The 20,998-nt window shown below is 57.0% G+C and overlaps 1 protein-coding gene across 1 annotated transcript in view; it reads left to right on the top strand.

The window, feature by feature from the left end:
* The window catches only part of CUNH4orf50 (chromosome unknown C4orf50 homolog), a 42,011-nt gene that overhangs the window by 15,965 nt on the left and 5,048 nt on the right, over window positions 1–20,998 (top strand). The window contains exons 6-11 of the mRNA XM_090267402.1: window positions 1,162–3,582; window positions 9,169–9,336; window positions 11,422–11,478; window positions 15,307–15,489; window positions 18,685–18,805; window positions 20,447–20,568. Of these exons, the coding sequence (XP_090123528.1) occupies window positions 1,162–3,582; window positions 9,169–9,336; window positions 11,422–11,478; window positions 15,307–15,489; window positions 18,685–18,805; window positions 20,447–20,568 (3,072 nt within the window). The remainder of the gene's footprint in view (window positions 1–1,161; window positions 3,583–9,168; window positions 9,337–11,421; window positions 11,479–15,306; window positions 15,490–18,684; window positions 18,806–20,446; window positions 20,569–20,998) is intronic.

The following is a 20,998-nucleotide window of genomic DNA, read 5'->3' as shown; positions in this document are numbered from 1 at the left end:
GTGGCTCTGGGGTCCCCAGCAGCGAGGGTCTTCCCTGCTACGTCATTCACGCAGTCCTGTCTGCCCCACGTGCTGCATGCGTGAATGCATTGGTGTTAGCGCACACGCAAGTTTGTGTGTGCATCCCCGTGTGCACGCGTGGATGTGTGCATGCACGCATGTCTGAACTTAGTGCGTGCGTGTGCATACATGTGCGTGCATGTGCGTGCATGTGTGTGCATGAATGTATGTGTGCGGTCACACCCCAAGCCATCCTGTGGGGTAGGAGTGCTTCATGGACCAGCTGGGTCCCGGCTGTCCCAGGTGAAAGGATGGTGTTAGACAGACAGGACAACAGGGACAGGTGACAAAGGGGCAGGAGGGTGGGAAGACTGGCCAGGCCGTGGGTCGGGCTGCACGTGCGCCCGAGGGCCCGCCCCCCGCGCCCCCACTCCCAGCAGGCTGAGGCTCCAGCCGGCCTGCGTCTGTCCTGGGAGCTGGACCGGTCCTCCCCTCTGGATAAACACACCGAATACAGAGAATATAGAAACATATTAAAAATATTCACGGAACACCGATGTGCCCGGCACCCTTCCAGGCCAGGGTCCCTGCCCTCAGGGAGCGTCTGCACCCCACTGCCCACTAGAACCTTCCGTGACGCCAGACACGTTCCACCTGTGCTGTGCAGGATGGCGGGCATGAACCCCACGGCCTCTGAGCACTTGGCACACGGCTGGCACAGCTCCAGGACCCAGAGCCAGCTTTCATTTAACGGCTTCCCATGGGAAGAGTCCCATGTGGCCTGTGGCTACCGCAGGGGAGTTATACCATCTGCACATCGGCACGTGGCGTGGGGGGTGGAGGGGGCTGTGTGGGAAGTAGAGTGGGGTCCGCAGACGAGAGTGGTGGAGGCTGTTGGGGAGGCTTTTCTGAGGAGTAATGTTTGAGTTGAGCTGTGATGCAGGGAGAGGCTGAGCCATCAGGGGGTCTGGGGGCAGGACATCGGGGCAGAGGGAGAGCGGGTGCAAGGGCCCTGGGGTGGTAGCAGGTAGGCGTGTCAGGAGGGCCTATGTGGCTGGGCGAGGAGGCACCGAGGGCATCAGCGGTGGGACCAGAGCAGCGGGGAGGGCGGGGAGAGCAGAAGGCGCTGCCTCACCTCCTGTTGTCTCTTCCCGCCCCTAGCCCGCTCCGGCGGAGCCCAGCTTGCACGGACAGACTCTGCTCCTCCTGTGTGGCTGCCCCTCGGGACCACGTCTGGATGGCCCACTGCCGCCCCTGCAGCTGGCCTGGATCCCAGAGCAGAGGCCAGCGGCCGCCCCGGCCCCGGAGCCCTTCCTCCTGGCGCAGAGGCCCACACTCCCGCCCCGGGGGCCTGCCGGGGAGCCCTCCGCTCTGCTGCTCCAAGGGGTTGCTCCAGGACACCTCCAAGTGCGGCAGGTGCCAGACACCGGTCCCCCACCTGCTCCCAGAGCCCCAGGCCAGCCCTTCTGGCCTCACCGCCGGACAAGGAGCTGCGACGCCCCCCTCTGTGAGGAGTGCCCCCAGATTTCACAGCACCGATGTCCTGGGCCGGGGCCCAAGGATCTCGATGACCCTCGGAAGGAGGGAGGAGGAGCCCCAGAATGGAGACCTGAGGAGTGGGGGTTGAGAAGGACATGGGGCAGGAAGGAGGAAGACCTTGGTGACAGGTGCCAGCGATGTCAGGAAAGCCACGCGAAGCTGAGCGTGGAGGCTGGTGTTGGCGGCCTGGAAGGCCTGCAGGGCCAGCCCAGGGCTGCAGCGTCCCAGGCCGCTGCCTCCTGCCTGTGGCCCCGGCAGGAGCCCCCCATGCCTTTTCTGCAGGGGGAAGCCTCCATGTCCACGGAGGGCCCCAAATCCCTGGGCAGGAGGAGCTTGGCGGAAGAGCAAGTCTGGGGCCTCCTAGGAGGGCTTTCATCAGAGGAGGAGGAAGAGGCTCCCCCCGCCACCTTGTTCGGGGCTCCTGGTGCCAAAGGACCATCACCAACAGATGCTCATCTCCTGGCAGAGCAGGACAGAGCCACTAGGAGCTTTTGGGACCAGGAGGAAAGCCACATGCGGTCTGGGAATGTTCTGCTTCTGCTCGGTGGCAGCCCTGGGGATGACGGGCAAGGAGAGGAGAAGACATTGTATCTGGCAGGGTCCAGCCTGGGCTACGAGGAAGGCCCAGAGGAGCCTGGCTCTGAGGACTGGGAGGCCAAGGAAATGCTTTTCTTCCTGGAGGAGGGAGGTTTGCCACTGTCCCCCAGATGGGCCCTGTCACCCGAGGGGGCTGAACCCACCAGTCCCTCAGGGGCTCCACACCAAGAACTTGACCGGTCCCTGCTCACAATAGATGCATTTGCAGAAGAGATGGAGGCTTGCTTCCAGCACCTGTCCCTCCTGAAACTCGGGACTGGGGGTCATGGGCAGGAAGCTTCCGTGATGGCGGGAGAGGACGGGGGCTTTGCTGGGAAGTGGCGCAGCAGCCAGGAGTGCGCGGACCCCTGGCAGGTTCTGGCAAGCCAGGGTTCGGGTCCTTGTCCTGCGAAGGAAGCACGTGCCAAGGAGAGCCATGGAGAGCCAGGAGAGACCGAGGCCCTGGGAGCCGGCCGAGTTCTTCCAGGGATGGGGCCTGATTTGGAGGACCTGCGCCTGGGGCTCGAAGGGCCCCCCGAGCTGGGCCAGGGCCTCTGTCCACCGTGGGGAGGCCTGGAGACAGCCAGGAGCAGGCTCCATCAGCTCATTTCTGGGCTGAAGAAGGAGAGAAGCAAAGTCTTACGTGACAACGTCACACTTCAGAGAGACCAAGAGAGATGCTTCCGAAAGATACGTGCCCTCCAGACAGAGAGGGAGAGGCAGGCGGACAAGATAGCCACGCTCGAACGGGAAAACGGCGCGCTGCTCAGGGACGTCTGCCACCTGAGGAGGGAAGTGGACCAGTACCTGCAGGTCGTCTCCGACCTTGAAGACTGCAACGGGAAAAGTTACAGCAAAATTTCTGAGCTCGAAGAGGAAAACGAAAAGCTGAGGGCGTGTCTGGGCCAGCTGCGGAGGGCCACGTCCGAGAGCGCTGGGAAGTGCAGAGGGGTGCTGCGGGACGTCACCCGGGAGAACCGGGAGCTCCGGGCGCTGATTTCGGAGCTGGGTGTCAGTTACAGAGAGCTCATCAAGGATGTCGTGCTGGGGATCGAAGACATGATCCGGGCCTTACGGGAGGAGAACGTGCAGCTTCTGCACAGGATCCAAGTCCTGGAGAGGGAGGTGGCCGCAGGGATGGGCGCAGGTGCGGCACGTTTGTGGGGAGCACAGGGAGAAAGCCAGGCGCAGCGACTGATCCCCGGAGTCCCCGGGCCGCCCCTGGGAGAGGAACGGGGCCTGGCTGCGGGGCGGACGGGACCTGCCGCAGGCATGGAGCACGCCCGATGCGGAGCTGAGTCCGCTGCCCTGTCACCGGTCGGGAGACGCGCTGATGCGTCCAGAGCTCTGCAAGGAACCACCGACGGAGCGGGAGTGAAAGAGGCGCATTCGGAAAAGGAGGAGGAAAGGCCACGGCATCCTGCTGACCCAGGGCCGGCGCCGAGGTCCCTGAGCAGCGGCCCCCAGGTAGGCTGACCCTGCATGGCCGCTTCCTCGGCCCTTGCTAGCTTTCTAGGCTGCTGACCGAGCCCGTACCCACGTGGTCCTCCAGCAGCCCCGCGCAGAGGTACGAACCCCATCTCCCTTTATCGGGCACAGAGACGCTAAGTGACACACAGCTGGGGGGGGGGTGGCGGGGACTGGCACCTGGACAGTCCGTTTCCAGAGTCCCCATTCTTCCCTGCGCCCTGGGACGCAAGCCTGCCCCATCCTTAGGCTGTGCGGGGTCCAGGCAGGCTACAGAGGGGTGCTTACACCGGAGGATCAGGGCCTGTGCGTTCGGAGCAAGGGGTTCTCCAAGCCGCCCAAGTTGTCACTCTGCACGTGGGGGCTTGACAGCAGCTGAGGACACAGCTGTGGGCGTGAGGACTCGGTCGAGCAGGGTTCGAGCCCAGGTGCGCGCGTGCTAGACCTGCGGCTTTGTGCCAGGACACGGCCTCGCGAGTCCTTTTCCTCACGTGAGGATAGTACTGGACTTTCCGGGCTCCTGGGATGAGGACGCTCCTAGGGCGGTCTCGGGCGCCAGTGGGCTAGTGAGTGTCGAGCCCTTCGTGTGCGTTCATGTTCATTTTCCATGTGGCCGCGTGTCTCTCTCAACCCCCTGCCCTTTCTTTCTCTCATCCCCACCCCTTCTCCTCCTCCTCTTCCTTCTCCTCCTCTTTCAGCAATTTATCAGCCATTTCTTTTGGTTTGTTGGTCTGCTTTATTGTGTGTCTGTGTTTTGTTTCATTGATTTCTGCTCTTATCTTCACTACTTTCTTTCTTCCACGTTCCTTTGCTTTTGCCGGCTGCTCTGTTCCCTGCTTCCCGCGTTGACAGCGCAGATCGCTGACTTTTGAACCCGTCTTTGGTGACTGATGCGCTTTCCCCAGCACCGTGGCCGCTGCGCCCCGCCCATGCTGACGGGCTGTGCTTCTGGTTTCCGTCTGCCCGGTGCAAAGTAGTTTCTGATTTCTGCTGCGCTTTTCCCCCCTGACGCACGGGTTCTTTAGAAGCACGGTGCTGAAGATCCAAGCACCTGCGGCAGCTTTTTTAGTTATAATGTTGTTATTGATTTCTAGTTTTATTTCACTGTTGTCAGAAAGCACACACTTACATGATCTTAACCTTTTAAAATACGTTGAGATTAGTTGTGTTGACCAGGTCATGGTCTGTTTTGTGAGCATCCTGGGCGCCCTGTAAAGACTGGATATTCCGTGGCGGGAGCAGATGAGTGAGGACATGCTGGGCGGTGGTGCTTGTCACGTCTTCCGCATTTCACGGATGTGGAGGCGATTGGATTTGCCGTTTACCCGCGTGCCCTTTGAACTCCCCGACTCTGCGTTTGTGTGTTTCCTCTCTCCGTCATGTTAGTCTCGATTCATATATTTTGAGATTATTTATGAGATACAAGAGATTTAGGATTCTGCTGCATCTCGGCTGAATTGACTCTTGTATCGTCAGGAAATCGTTTTCACTGGCTCTCTCACCTCTTGCCCTGAAGTCTGCTTTGTCTGCTGTTAAAGGAGTCACGCCAGCTTCTTTCTGTTCTATCATAACATTATTTTATACTTATTATAGTTACATGTAATATTATGTGTGTTTCAGGATTACCATGGCACACAATGGAAAACCATGGTACACACGGTCTTTATACCGTCCATCTTTCTGCTTCAAGTCCATTTCTTAGAAACAGCATGTACGTCAGGTCTCGTGGGGTTTGCATCTACCTTCTGACCATTTGTTCTGTCTTCTCTCTCCTCTTATTTCTCCTTTCGTGCCTTTGTTTTTGTTACAGATAAAATAGTTTCTATCGCTCCTCTTTACTTTATTAGCTTATTTTAGCAGATCATGTAGTATCATTCTTTAAATGGTTATCCTAAAAATTCCAAAATGGATCTATTAATTATTAAAATCTACCTTCAATTAGTACTTTTCCCACATTGCAACTGATGCAAAAATCTTGTCACAGCTTGACGTCATTTCTTCTTTCCCCTCCTTATTGTTTGTCTGGCACGCATTTTCTCCTCTGTGCGATAACCCTCCTCGGGCGCCGTTATTGCTGTTTTGGGGAGTCAGCGACCCCCTGGGGCCGCCCGTATCGCCACGCGGCTGGCGCGGCTCGTTCTGCTTCCGCTTCTGCGGCCGTTCTCCTTCGGCCGGAGAAGCGTTGCCGTTTCCCGCAGGAGGGCGTGCGCTGCTGCTGGGCCACTCTCCCCGGTTCCTTCTCAGGAAAGCAGTGTTCGCCTCCCCTTCCAGAGTGTCTTTTCTTTCGGAGTTAGAATTTAGGAGGACAGGTGTGTCCCCCTCTTTGGCATTTTAAAGAGCGCGTTCCCTCGACTTCCGGCAGAATTGGTTGTACCTGTCGTTGTATTTTGTTGGCTTCTCTGCCCTCCTGAAAGCAAGGTGTTGTTTTATCTCTGACTGCCCGTGAGACTTCCCGTTTATCTTTGGGTTTGGGTGCTTCGGCTGTGATGGGCTCAGTGTGTTTTCTTTGTGGGTTTTTTCCCTGAGTGTCTTCACATTGTGGATGTATGGCTTCTATCAGATTTGGAAAATTCTTGGCTACGAGTTCTTTAAATATTTTATTTTTCTTGCTTCTCAAAATCCAGACTTCTTTTTCTTTTTACTGTATCCCACATCAATTGTAACTATTTTTTTTTTTTTCTCTCTCTTGGTGCATTGGTTTGAATTTTCTATTGTCCTGTCTTTTAGTTTACTAATAATTTTGTGTTATATGTGTCCTCTCTTCTGATAAAGCTGTCAAATAAGTTCTTAATTTCATGTATTGAATTTTTCATTCTCGAATATTTATTTTAGTCTTTAAAACAGAATTTGAATCTTTGTTGAGATACTCCATTTTTCCATCTATTCTGTTACATTGCCTATATATATATATATTCAGAGCTATTCTGAAGGTCTTGTCTGCTGACCCCGGTATTGGGATCATCTGTGGGTCTGTTTCTATGGACTATTTCATTTCTTGGTTAAACCTCATTTTCCTGCTTCTTGACATGTCTAGTGATTTTAAAAAGTGTATTTACGCTGGCCACTTGGTAGGACACTGTAGAGATTCCTGATTATCATCTTCCTCTACGGAAGGTTGGGCAAGGCTTGTTCTGGCAGGGAGTGGGTGGTCAGCAGACCATTATTCCCGAGCAGGTGGGCCTCAGTCTTGTCCTTTGTCCCAGAGCTTGATTTTACTCCTGAAGTGTGGTCCTTGCTCCCAGGGCACAGCCTTGCTGTGGTATCAGCTGAGCTTGGCACCTTCCCCAGGGCTCTCCATGTTGCTTTGGCCATCTTCGTAGCAACGGGTGACCCCTGAACTGTCTTTAGGAGTTGACCGCCCCCCCCGCCCCCCAGCTGCTGTCCTCTGCTGGGCCTCAGAGTCTTGCACTGTGCTACCCAGTGTGTGATCCAGCCAAGGACCAAGGGGTGTACTAACGCCTGCTGGGGAGCTGGTGCGTCGTGGGGCCATGCACAGCAGCTGCTGCGTGCGTGTTCCCACGTGACAGGCGCGCCAACCCCACACCACCCTTCCATACTCCTTGGAGCGGGCTGTGGCCACTCTCAGGGCCACCAGGACAGAGCCCTGTCCGCATGTGTCCTTGCAGAAGACAGAGGCAGCAAAGGCGCCGCATTTCCCGGGAAGGCCAAGTTGTTTTGCAAGCCTGGGAGCTGCACTGTATGGGACCGTTTGGAGGGCCCATCTGTCCTCGCAGGGCCCAGCCTGTGACTCTCGGGCCCATGCTCCATGCATTTCTGTTAATTAGAAAAATCACATTCTCTGTCATATTCCTTGGTAACGAGGGGGGTGCCCATCAGCCACTGAGTCACGTGGCCTCTGCCCACCCCCCTTCTCCTCTCCACATACAAAAGCTCAGGCCCCTCCCGCCTGCTCCCACCGGGTTGGGAAGGCAGGGGAGGGATGATCACTGTGGATCTGAGACCCCAGGGGGCTGCTCGGAGGGAAAGGTGGGCCTCTGCAGCACCAGGGATGCAGAGTCTAGAAGGCTCTTAGCTCCTGAGCTCCTGCTGCAGAACCCCAGCTGTTGACGAAGCCCCCCTGCTTAAGGTGGTCTCTGCAGTTCGGGTCAAGAGCTCGGGGCTGCTCAGGCCGCTGACCCCGCAGTCCCCCCCGAGGACCCAGGGCAAGAAGCAGAGGTGCTCAGGAGTTTCTCTGCAGGCCGAGAGCACAGCCCCGAGGTCAGCAGCAGAGTCAGCGTGATCTGGGCCTCACCGGCCACAGACCGAGGCCCCGAGAGCGCGAACAGCGGGCGTGCAGAGCTGCGGGCCGCGCCGGGAAAGCGCCCCTGGCGGGGTGGACAGGGAAGAGGCGTATCGTTACATAGGAGAGTACACGCTTGTGCGTGCATGTGTGTATAGGCATGCCCGTGTGTCTGTATATATATGTTATTTAAAAAGTAAAAATGTAGACTCTAGACCTGCTGGGGGCAGCAGCCTCCCAATCACTCAGCCTCTCCTCCTCACCTCCTCCTCCTCCTCACCTCCTCCTCCTCACCTCCTCCTCCTCCTCCTCACCTCCTCCTCCTCCTCCTCCTCCTCCTCCGCCTCCTCCTCCTCACCTCCTCCTCCTCCTCACCTCCTCCTCACCTCCTCCTCCTCCTCCTCCTCACCTCCTCCTCCTCCTCCTCCTCCTCCTCACCTCCTCCTCCTCCTCCTCCTCCTCACCTCCCCAAAGTCCAGGAGGACACCCCGTGAGAGCCGCTCACATTGGACCGGCAGCGTGAGAGGCTGTCTCTCACTGGTGTAAGGAGCGCATCTAAAACGCAGTGCTTTCTGTTCTGTAAAAATGCACCGTGGAGCTCCAGTGCAGTCTGCATCTCATCCCTGGATCGGAACATTGGGTCTCCCCCTTCGTGCTGGGTTTCACGGGGACCCTCATCTATTAGAGCAGACTCTGACACGCCATGCTATTGTGCGTATATTTGAAAATGCATGTGAAGAAATTTTTTTAAAACAGGATTTTTTTTTATTATTTATTTTTTTCCTAGTTTTTTAAAAAAATTATTTTTGAATAAGGTTATTTTATTTTATTTATTTATTTTTATTTTATTTTATTTATCTGTTTTTAGAGAGAGAGGAAAGGAGAATGAGAGGGAGAGAAACATCATTGTGTGGTTGCCTCTCACTCGCGCCCCCAACTGGGGACCTGACGTGCAACCGAGTCACGTGCCCTGACTGGGAATTGAACCAGTGACACTTGGTTCGCAGGATGACGCTGAATCACTGAGCCACAGCAGCCAGGAAAAAACCCAGCATTTTAGAATGTGATCCTGCAGTTCCCTAGACCCCCGCCCCCCCGAAGAACCCCGCGTGGGCCACACGCTCACAGGAGCGCATGTGTAAGAGCACAGAGGGAAAAGCGGGAGAGCGTATATGCGTAACGATGATCATACTGGCTCCTAGGATTTGGAGTGATTTCTGTTACTTTATTTTCCCAAAGTTTTTAGCTGTGAGAAAAACGCAAGCAGGAAAAAATAAATTTGCGCAGGCAGGTTGCTCAGAAGGTACCGCGAGGGCCTCACTCAAGTCTGGCCTGCTCGGCTGCAGGACCCGGAGGCCGCGGCTTCGGAGGAGGACCTCGGGCTGCGCGTCCGGCAGCTGCGCCACCAGGTGCTGACCCTGCAGTGCCAGCTGAGGGACCAGGGCTCCGCAGGCCGGGAGCTGCAGGCGGCTCGCGACGCGGCCCTCCGCCTCCAGGACCAGCTCACGGCCAAGGTAGGCCAGGCAGGCGGCCGTTTCTGTAAACGGCAGTCCTGCCCTCCAGGAAGTTTTGGGGACAGGAAAGAGAATCGGGTGATGGCTCACGGGGCGTTTCCAGCAGTTGGTGAGGGTTTATTAGGTTTCCGACGTACGGAGCAGTACAGGGAGGACAAGTCCGTCCAGCTAACCTGTTAAATCTAAAAAGAAGAATACATGTATGTTTGTTTCAGAAAGTCACAGTTTTTGAAATGTTCCATAACTTGAAGTCCTGTCTCCCTAGCAGTGAGGTGTCTGTGGTTTTGGAGGGACAAAAAGAGACCCTGTGACATTGGACGGTCCAGCATCTCAGCCGTGGCGGCAGGCTGTGTACCTGCACAGGTGACACAGGGGCACAGAGCCTGGTGCGCAGACACACACGTGCACACAGTGACCCCGACACTCACACACACACACACACACACACACACACACACAATTACAGGCTACACTGGAGAAACCCGAATAAAGTTCGTGAATGGTGCCCACATTGACATCACTGATGTTATTATATGGCTGTGAAATGCCACCGTTTAGCAAAATGTTTCCAATGGGGGGACCCAGCGAAGTGTGCAGGGGACCTCTCTGTGGGATTCCTTACGCCTGCACGCAGATCTGTAAGTGCCTCACTTTTTAGAAATATGCTTACTGGCACGTCGCAGGTCTTCTCTGGGGAAATGTCCATGCAGGCTCTTTCTGCATTTCATGATTGCTTCTTGCTGCTGTTGAGTTGCCAGATTTGTTATCTATTCTGGACACAGGTCCCTCATTACGTATCTGATTTGCGAATATTTTCTCTCATTCGCGTGACTTTTCACTTTCTTCTCAGTCACTTTTTAACTGAAAACGTCCCGCGACACAGTTCACGGCGCGAGGTTCGTGCTGAGGCAGAGGGAGGAGTGAAGCCAGGCCCGCCGACGGCACTGAGCACCTCGCGGGTGTAAGGTGGCCGCTAGGGCTGGCACCTCGCTCTGAATGCGTTCAGAAGGCAATGCCAAAACAGAGGCACCAGTGTGCGCACTGAAGCCTTGTCAGGAAAGCAAAGAAGCAGAAACGACATGCAGCTTCATAAATAAGAATTAGTTAAACAAATCACATTTCAGCCTCATGCTGAAACAGCATGCACGATTTTAAAAGAATGCGACCGGTTTGTATTGCTAAGGAAATCACACCACGATGTGAAATCAGATGACAAAGACACGGGGTGACGCAATCTGCGCAGTGTATTTTCTCGTGTGCATGTGCACACACGTGCTTTCTGACTGTGGGCATGTAGGGCAGAGGTCAGAAGAGGCTGGGAGGAGGAGGACTGTTTTCTCACGTGGCCTCCGTGCACCGACAGCAGAGGGGACAGGGGAGTGAGCGAGGAGAACGCGGAGAACACCCACGTTGTCACACCCTGTGACTTTGTGGGTCAGGCATTCAGACAGGACTTGGCCGGCCAGCCTGCTCCACAAGGCATCAGCGGGGACCACCCAGTGGCTGGTGTTCCGCTGGGCGCTGGGCATCACTCCCAAGCCCGGCTGCTGCCCCAGCTGGTAATGCTGGTTTACAGCTCCGGGTGTGGCCTGCATGCCAGGCCTTGGCCTGAGCGCTTTCCCGAATCACTCCCGGGGTCCTCGCTGCAGCCTTCACCACTGGGTGGGCACTAATGTTGCCCGCCGTTTACAGATGAGAAGGCAGAGGCAGAGAAGGGAGCTGTGCACAAGGTCACAGCTGTAGTGAGTGGCCAGGCCGGACACAGACCCGGGGTGTCTGGTCCAGGGGCCCATAGGTTTAACGTGGTCCCAGGAGACTCCGGCGCCTCTGTGTGGGGCCTGGGAAGGCGCTCTCCCTGCAGGAGGCGGTGACAGAGCCGCCCAGCGGAGCGCACGCTCTGGTGCCAGAGCTTCTTCCTCCCCGGTCCTGCTGAGCCGGTGGTGAGCAGGTGACAGGAAGGGTCCCCACTGAGACCTCCTGTGGGAAAAGAGGGGCCCAGAGCCCATGTCCGTGAGCCCCGCTCCGCTGGGGCCGCACCGGGCTGCGGAAACAGTGGCTCAGCCTCGTCCACACCTTTTCTTCCAGGTGGAGGAGCTTCAGAGAAAGCAGCGTGAAGCGAATTTGGCCGTGACTCCTCTGAAGGTAAAACATCTGTGAAATTGATATAAAACGTCTCTTTCAAACAAAAGTTAAGCGTTTTGCCCATTCTGGGTGTGTTCTGTCTGTGTTCCGTCCAAGTGCCGGACAGAAGGAAAGACACAAAAGCCACCCCCAAGCCCCGCCTGGATCTAGAGTTTTCATCCCATGCGTTTTACACGAGTCTGAGACCCAGCTCTGCCTGTGTGCCTGGGCCCTGCTCTTCCCACCTGAGAAGGTCACCCAGAAGGGCCGTCCTGCCCTTACCAGCCTTGGAAGCTGCTGTTCCCGCCCCCGGCGCAAGATAAACCCGGAGATCCTGCAGTTCACACCCTGCCACCCCTGCGGGGGTGTTCAAGTCCGTCTGTCCGCCCCCCCCTTCTCTTGCATTATTGTATAAGGTTGGTGCAAAAATAATGTCTGATTTCAAGGTCTATTTTAAAAATGAAAAAGCCCATGATTATGAAAATATTTATTCATTAACATAACATCCTTTGCTTTCTAGAACCGCGTTCCATCTGTCGACTAGCTTATAAATGCTACGCTTCTAAAATTCTTTAGGTTTTGAAGCAAAATATGAATCCAACTCATTTTCAACCTCTTCTCTTGATGTCAACCTGAGACCATCAGAACGGTTCTGTAGTCCCGGAAACAAGGGACGATCAGAAGGAGCAAGGTCAGGAGAACATGGAGGATGAAGCAATATTTCCCAGCCAAGCTCTTCCAAGGAATGTTTGGTGACTCGAGCTGTGTGAGGACGAGCTTATCGTGATGGAAGATGACACCCTTTCTGTGGACTGAGTAGGGTCGCTTTGGTTCAAAGCTGCTTTCAGACGACAAAGTTGTTCACAGTAAAGATGAGCAGTAACTGTTTGATTGCTGCCTGACAGTTTGTCATGGACAGTTCCTTCCATGTCCCACCACACACTCAACATGACCTTCTTTGGGTGAAGTCCTCCTCTTGGTTGTTGACCTCTCCTTCCTCCTTGACTGACCCACGATCGGCAGCGTGTAACGTGATGGTAAAGGACCCACTTCTCAGCCCCTGTAACAAGCCGACCCAAGAACGGTGGCTGAAGGTGTCACGAAAGCAACGATTCACAACAAGCAACACACAGTTGCAGATTCTCTGGAGACGGTTTGTGTGGGACCCATTTTCCAACCACTGACACCTTCCCGATCCTTTTCAGTGGGTGCAGCACAGTCGTATGGGCTCCGTTACATTGTCCTGCACGTTCCCTAGAGGTGACGGCGGGGTTTTCCGTGACAACAGCTTCCAACACTTCGGAATCAAGTGTTTTTGGATGACCCTCTTTCGGCTCGTTTTTCTAACTGAAATCCCCACTTTGGAAATGGGAAAACCACCTCCTGCAACTTCTTTCAGTCCCTGCGTCGTCCCCATAAGTGCTCTGGATAGACTTTGCTGCTGTCCTTGCAGTGACACCTTCATGACACTCAGAGAGGAAAGCAGCTCTAATGTGGTCTTAGGTGGGACGACCATGGGTTCAAATATTGCGGACGATTATGAAAAATACTTTGATAATCTGGAAAAGTAAGGTATAAATTAGTCTCTGTGACATCAAAAAATTATAAGAAGAGGCACAAATTTAATAAACACTATCTAAAACTTCCTTTTAAAAAAGTCGGACATTACTTTTGCACCAACCATGAGGTACCCTTTTTATTAGAAAGCTTCCCCACAAATCTACACTTTTCTTTAGAAAATTCTCAGAAACGGCATCACTGGCCCACAGGATGTCCTTCACAGGTTCTTAGCTGGTCAGATGTGGGTTGGATTGTGGTGACGCGTTCCCTCAAACATGACCCCGGGAGTTGGGCGGCGGACCTGGGCAGCCTGCCTTGCCTCTCTGTTCCCTGGGCAGGGTGGGGAGAGGAGGTCCTGGCCTGGGCTACGCCCCTGGGCCCCACTCAGCTACCGAGTCTGCCCCCTGCGGGCCCCGGTCTCGCAGCTCTCCTGTGGGACATGTGAGCCCCGCGGCCCTCCACGCGTTTCCACCTGGAATCCTGCCCGCGCCTGAGCCTCGGGTTGCGTCTGTGAAACGAAACGACGGCCCTCCCCGCGGGGCTGCCCTGCCGTCTTGTCCTGACACTCCCTGGCGACATCCACGGGAACGTGCAGAGAATCTGCAAAGCTGGAGAGCGTGAGGCTCCGCGCCGGCCCCTCTGGTTTTCCGCGCTGGCTGTGTTCCGTGTACTCAGCTAAGGCCGTGACCCCTGGCGCGCTCTGCAGTATTCACACGTCCAGTGAGGGAAAATGACACCCTGGCGCTGGCTCTGCAGTGTCCCCGAGGCACGGCCCGACCCAGAGGGGCCCGGACTGGACAGCAGGAGCCACAGTGACCTGGGGCCCAAACCAGGCTCCTCCCTCTCCCAGCCCCGGTCTCCTCATCAGCAGGCAGGAACTGTGATGTCTGACCTGCATGGCGACAGTGAGGGTTTGTATGATGACAGCCGCCCCCTATGCAATGCCTGCCTCGTGCCAGGGACCCACACGTACCGCGTTCTAAGTCCCCCAACAGCACCCAAGAGGGGACATGAGCTGCGCTTTCCAGGTGGGGAACCTGAGGCTCACAGAGATGCAGTGACGTGTCCACAGTCACACGGAGCTACTCAGTGGCGGGACCACGCTTTGAACCCGGCTTGGTCTGCTGTCAAAGGCTGGACCTTCCCCTCAGCCACACTGCCTCTGCGAGGCTGGATTTATGAAGACCCCAGTAGGGTCATTGTCACCATCAACAGTGGCCTCTTTCTCAGGGGAAGTGGCACTTAGTAGTTGCTCAGCTAATGCGGTGGGGGTGATGCCCTGCTGTTTGGGGTGGTCTGGCTCCAGGGACACCGGGAGCCCCACCCAGATGCACTGGGGGCCCCGCCTCCATGTCACCATCCTCCTGTCCTGCCCGCCTGTCATCACTGAGTGCCCAGGCTCCACTGCCTGGAACTGACCTGCAGACAACCTGGAACCTCTGGGGCAGCAGGGATCATCACCTCCTCTTCCAATGGAGCAGGAGGGTACCCTGGGGGACGGCCACCCTTGAGATGACAAGTCTGTCACTCCCTCCAGACGTGCACAGACATTTCATGGTGGGAAGATCACTCACTCATGTCAGTCATGTAACAAATCTATCACGAGGGCCACACTGTGCCCAGTGATGACACACCCTTGACCTTGAGGAGCTCCCGGGCCATGGGAGAGACTGACCCACAAATACACAGTTAACTGCGGGGATAGAAGGAAGCTGGAAGCCGCGGCACAGAGGACGCCAAGCCCTGAACGTCGGCGCAGCCTGTCCAGGGAGGTGACCCTGGGCTGGCCTCTGCACAGACCTGATCAGGCTCTGGGTTTGGGACCTGTGGGAGCCACAAAGGAGGGACGTGGGGCTCCTGGAGTTTGGGGGGTGTGGGCCAGTGCGGCGGGCGCAGGAGGCGTGAGAAGGAGGGTCACGGGGATGGGGATGGAGGGTGCAGGGATGGTCTGGGGGTCATTGTGCCTGGTGGCAGTAACGGCTGTGTCTCCCGAGGGCCCGTGTGGCCCGCCTGTGTGAACGCGTTGCCTACACTGTCTCCCTTCGTCCTGGTGCCCTTAACAATGCCCACCGTACAGACGGCCACGGCGAGGTGTGGGGAGACGCCGGGTCGTGTAGCTGGCCCGTGGCAGAGCTGAAGCTCATGCCCCTGACCCACCTGGGGGGCCCCAGAGGCAGTGGGGAGCTGTGGGGCTGCAGCAGGGGCAGCTTGTCCCAGGTGGAGGGCGGGATTGCAGGGAGGGGCACGCAGAGTGGGGGCGCGCGCCCAGCGGTGTCTTCGCTCCCGCAGGCCAAGCTGGCTTCCCTGGTCCAGAAGTGCCGGGACAGGAACCGCCTGCTTATGCACCTGCTGCAGGAGCTGGACAGACACGGGGCGGCCCATCCGCTGCTCTCCGAGACGGTGCACAGCGTGGTCAACGACGTGGTGCTGGCCGAGTATGCGGCCACCTTCCTGGCTCCAGGGCTCCCGGAGGTAGAGTCCCATGGACAGCCCTGTCCCTCTTCTGGGGGGGGCTGTGGCCACATGACCCACCTGTGCCCCTGCCTGACCAGCACTGTTCTTCCCTTTCTCCCTCCGTCCACTGACCCCGCCGGAAACACACCCTGGACCCCTTCTCTGCACCAGCACCTGTGCCGGGGCTGGTGAGAGAAGGCCGTCCTTACCCTCACGGTGCTCACGGCACGATGCAGGAGACAGACACACAGACGGCCCCTTGGGTTCAGTGTCATACGGGCACCGTGGTTGGTTTCACCAGAAGGTTCCTTCCTGTGTGCCTCAGGACCTCAGCCCTCGCTGCGTTCTCTGGCAAGAGTCTCGTTTGTCCTTCAGCCTCCTCTCCATCCTTTGGGGCACAGTTCACGTGCAGCCTCGCCTGGGGAGCTTGCCCTGAATCCCACGGACCACAGTTAGCCACATCCCCTCTGTCCCCCGTGGCACATGGGAATTTCCCCCCTCCTGGGGTGGGAGTCGGGTTGGCACCTCTCTGTCGGGGCCAGAGCCGCTCCACAGCCATCTCTGTCTCCCTAGTGCCTGGCACAGAGAAGCTGCTTGGGGGGTGGTATTCAGATCAATGAATGAAATATTGAATTAAATGAATAAGGATCTCTTCTCCTAATGGTCAGTGAAAGGAAACTGAGGTTCAGGGAAGTTGGGAGACTCACTCAGGTCACACAGCACCCAGGCAGTGCAGAGGGTCATGGGTACCAGCCCTGCCCCAGGTCTGGTAAAGGGTCTGCTTGGCTCTGAACAGCAGTGCCTGGGCATCTGTGTACATGCAGCACCCACGGGTGCTTGGCCAAACCTGCCCCTGCATGCTTGTGCGCACACACACACACACACACACACACATACACGCAGGCGCACCGCCCCGTTTTGGGAGGCCAGCCAGCAATGGCCCCTCCAGAGAGCTCTTGATGGCGTGAGGTGAGATGCTGCTGCTGCTGCTGCTGACGGGGCTGGCCCTGGTCTCCAGGCTCCTGCTCTCGGCAGCTCAGCCCCAGGTCCGTCTCCCCCTCCGCCTTCCCAGCCCAGCCTCTGCAAGGCCTGCCTTCTCCATCCTGCCCCCCCGCCCCACAGCCTTTAGAGAGTCCCAGCTCACCCTGCGCCAAACCACCACGTGGCCGAGGAGACGGAGACCTGGAGGCCAAGTGGCCGGGTTGGGGCCACATGGTGACCTGGTTCAGGGCAGCACTTGAAGGCACAGCCTCAGACCCCGAGCCCAGGGCCCAGCCTCTTCAGAGCCGGGAGAGTCTTGAGGAAATGGTCAGCACGTTGTGGAAATGCCTGGCACAGCCCCCAGGTGTTGACTGAGCAGGGCTGAAGCCAAGTCTCAGGGTGCGGGATGCAGGAGGCGTCCCCCGGGAGGACACATGGCAGTGAGAGCCCCGTCCTCCCAGGCTGCGCCTCAGTCCTGCAGGCTCTGAACCTGGAACCGGAGTGGTCACTGGGCTTGCCCAGGCTGGCCCGCAGCAGCCACGTCCGCAGCCTGATGTGTGACCCCGAACCCCGAGGTATCTGCCTCCTCTGAGAAGCGGAGCCTCGCACGGGCTGCGTGCTGGGTGGGCGGGTGGGGAGCGTCAGCACGTTCTCCCCTCTGGTGCAGTTTGCTGAAGGCCAAGCTCATTTACTCACTTACTCATCTCTCAGTCGATGAACGTTTATAACCAGAGCATTGTTTGGGAGCCTAGGACGGGAACGAGGAGCCGCATCATCAGTCGGACGCATCCATTTCCTGTAAGGAGGTGCCCTGGGCCTGGACACGTCTCCCCATGGGCAGGGGGTCTCCCCCAGACCGTTAGAAAGGCCACAGCCAATTATAAGCTTCCCCTCCCTCCTGTCCAGGCAAATTTGAATCTGCTCTGAATGGTTTTGCATTATTTTACAATCAACTCTCCAAGAGCACCCCTGTTTTTATGATCTGGGGGTGTCTCACTGTTCCCTCCACAAACCACAAAAACTGGCTCTGCCATTTCATTCCACAAATATCTTCTGAGCACCCAGGGCCACGAGCCAGGCCTGGCCTCAGGGTGCTGGGGGGCCATGGAGAACCAGACAGGCCAAAACGAGGAGCGAGCAGACACGGGGAAGCGTCGCAAGCTGTCGTGAGGGTCACGGAGGAAGCCAGCGAGGGGCTGGGACAGACGCTGACTGCCTGAGTGTGTGTGTCCGCAAACCAGACCCTCACCTGCTCTGAGCCTCAGTTTTCTCCTCTGTGAAGTCGGGGTGCTACCAGCGACCTGGCAGGGTTGTTGTAAAGACTGAATGAGAGGACGTGACCAGTACCTGGCAAGGGTGTCCCGCATCGTGGGAGCCTGGTCCTCATGGGAGCCGCGGTCAGCAGGCAGGGCCCTGGCGACCAGGAGCCCTGGGTCAGAGCTTAGCTCTGCCGCCATCCAGCTCTGCGGCCGTAGGAAGGGACCCCTGCACATGCCACTCACCAGGCACAGGCATTTTTCCGTGTGCTTTATGTATTGTAAGAGCACACGTAGTCCCCCTGGGAAGCTACTCCCGTTACATTATTATCATTATTATTATTTAATCCTCACCTGAGGGTATCTCCACTGATGTCAGAGAGAGAGGAAAGGGGAGAGAGAGAGAAACGTCAGTGAGAGAGACATTGGCCGGTTGCCTCCTGTACGTGCCCTGACCAGGGCTTGAACCTGCAACCTAGGTCTGTGCTCTGACCGGGGATGGAACCCACAACCTTTGGTGTATGGGAGGATGCTCCAGCCAGCTGAGCCTCCTGCCTGGCCAGGGCCATTATTGTTACTATTAGTCCCTTATTGTTCCCATTACCCCCTTTCCAGTGGGAACCCCGAGGACAAGCCTCTCCTAGAGCACATGTCTGTAAGTGGCTGTGGGGCTCAGACGTTGCTACGTTGCATCGCGTGCGGAAGCAGAGCCTGGACTTGACCCTGGCGGTGGGAGGCTGTTCCCAGCCGCTGCACTCACGACCCCGTGAGGAGGGGGTGACGGGCGCCCGGCAGTGGCCCAGAGTCTGGCCCGTGTGTACAGACTCCCAGGGACTGGCGCCCTCTTGTGGCCGGACGGCCAGTCCTCCGTGTGCAAGGCGGGCCGGGCGGCCCTGTGGTGCTCCGGCCGATCCACCGTGTCAGGCTTTGTCCCCTGTGTCACGCAGAAAAACCGCTGAGATGTCTTCTCTTCCAGACGAGCCGCCACCCGGACGTCCAGCCGGAGGGGACGGCGGCTGCACGAGGTCCGTGCGGTTTTCAGCCGGGAGCCGCCTGCGGGCTCAGACGTGGTCCCGGCCAGCAGGAGCGTCTGCCAGGTGGGCCGGGGCAGGAGGACACCCACGGGCAAGTGCGGACGATGGGGAACCCACGCCCGCTTTCCCCCGCTGCCTTCCCCTTGTGCGCTGCCTTCCCGTTTCACAATTACGGAGAACAGACTAGAAAGACGCGGCCCTGGCAAAACGGGCCCAATTCCTCGTCTCTAGCTAGCCTAAAAATAAAGTTGCTCAGAGCCAGAGGCAGCTGGCATGTTACTGAGATCAACAAGAATTCAGGAAGGTGCTGATCAGGCAGAGCCCCAAGCGGGGTCGGCTGGGAGACCAAGGCAGGGGGTGTGGAGGCGTCGCGGGTGCTGCAGAGAAGCTAATTCTGACCAACGTCGTCCATTTTCAGCCCAGTGGTCACCAGACCAGTGGCCACAGCAACTGCTGTCCTGTGACCTTGGCGAGCGGGCCTCTGAGCACAGGGCTGCCCTGGGCGCAGTCCCACCGTCACTCTGCCCCGTTTGAACGTCCCTAAGCCGCGCGAGGCAGCCCTCGGGGCCGGCGGCCCCGGCTGCGTTTTACAGTGGCTCCGTTTGTGATTTCTTTGGCACACCCTTTGAAACTCAGCCTCACTAAACAACCCTGGGTGGCGGGAAGCTCAGCGGGCAGGCATCCACGCCGGGACGTTTATAATAGTGACAAACGGGGGGAGAGAAGCGCCAGGCCTGGTAACTCACTCACTTAGTCACTGAGATGCTGCTGCTGAGCACCGCGTGACAGCGGGAAATGAAACGTGTCCAATGACCCCAACGCCTCCGTGTGACTGACAGCGCAGGGAAGGACAGCACCTAAAGCTCCAACAGTTGTTCTTAGAAAGACGGTGACACGGGCGCTCTTTTTGTTCTGCCACTTTAATTGTTAAAAGTAAAATGATGGTGGTGTTCTCTGGCCAGGCGGGACTTCCTGCCTCAGCGCTGGGTGCTGTCCGCGTGAGGGCGGGTGGGCTTCGGAGGGTTCGTATGAGGGTCGTTCGTATCAGGTGCTCAGTAGAAATGAGGGGAGGTGGCTGGTGCTCCCTTCAGGAGGCTGAACTGCCCGGCAGACCCGCTCGTCCCCAGGTTCTGTTCTTCCCAGCTGTGTGATCATGGGGACGCCAATTAGCCTCTCAGAATCCCAGATTCCGATCTCCGAAAGGAGACACAGGAGGGACACAGGAAGCAGATCTGTTCTCAGTCTCAGCTGAATTGTTTTTATAATCGGGGGGGCACACTTCTGCCTCTAATTTGTGCAAGTCTCCTCCCTCTCCTGGGCTCAGCTTCGTCACCTTTCAGAGAAGGATGACGCTGGATTGATTGGGTGACTTAGGCTTCCAGCCTTTCTGGGAGGCTGCCCTGCACCCCACCCAGGCGGGCGTTGTTGGCAGAAGGGCGGCCCCCGTGCGGGAGGAGCCTGCAGCCAGACAGGGGAGGGTGAGGCAGGCAGGCAGCTTTCTAGGACACGCAGGGCAGGGACAGAAGCTTCAGAGGTATATACGAATGAGACGCTCAGAGAGTTCAAGGCGCCTGCCAGACTCTCGGTAATGGGAGGTGGGGATCTGGGAATCACAGAGAATTAAGAAGGCTATGGCCAGGCTCAGAGACTCGTTGACTTTATAGACTTCTGGGTTGGCGCTTGACCGAGAATATTCTCTTCCAGCTCACAACTATCTCCTCGATCCTGGAATGGACAGCGTCTTCCCAAGACCTTTGCGTCCTGAGTCCTGGACTCTCACTGAGACAGAGTGGCCGGCCCAGACAGCTCGACCAGATCCTCTGGAGGTAAGAGGACATATGTCACCTAATTTCTTAAGTAAACATTTTCATTGCAGATAAAAAACACACACAGAAAAGGGTACAGGTCGTAAGTGTGCCGCTCAGTGAACTATCTGAGAGGACTGTACCCCTGTACACCCGTGAAGTCATCAGCAGGTCAAGCGCTAGAAAATGACCAACACCCCAAGCCTGGTGCCCTCCCTAGTCTCTTTCTATCATCTATTCTTCAATTTGTGTTTTGATCAAATCATGCGTTTTGTGTCTGGTTATTTTTCAGTGAGTGCTAGACATCGTGTGTGAAAAGTTGGGCAAATAAAACCATAATCTGAGGTTTAGCTCAATGCTGTCTTCATCCAGAGAGGACTTGTGTAGCTTCTGACTGGCAGCCAGGCCAGGTGTGGCCCACTCCTGACATCGGTGGTCTCGGCACGCACGG

Source organism: Furipterus horrens, unplaced genomic scaffold (assembly GCF_987537825.1).
Source record: "Furipterus horrens unplaced genomic scaffold, mFurHor1.1.pri manual_scaffold_2, whole genome shotgun sequence".
In the NCBI taxonomy this organism is placed as follows: domain Eukaryota; kingdom Metazoa; phylum Chordata; class Mammalia; order Chiroptera; family Furipteridae; genus Furipterus; species Furipterus horrens.
This window is presented reverse-complemented; position numbering and strand designations above follow the sequence as displayed.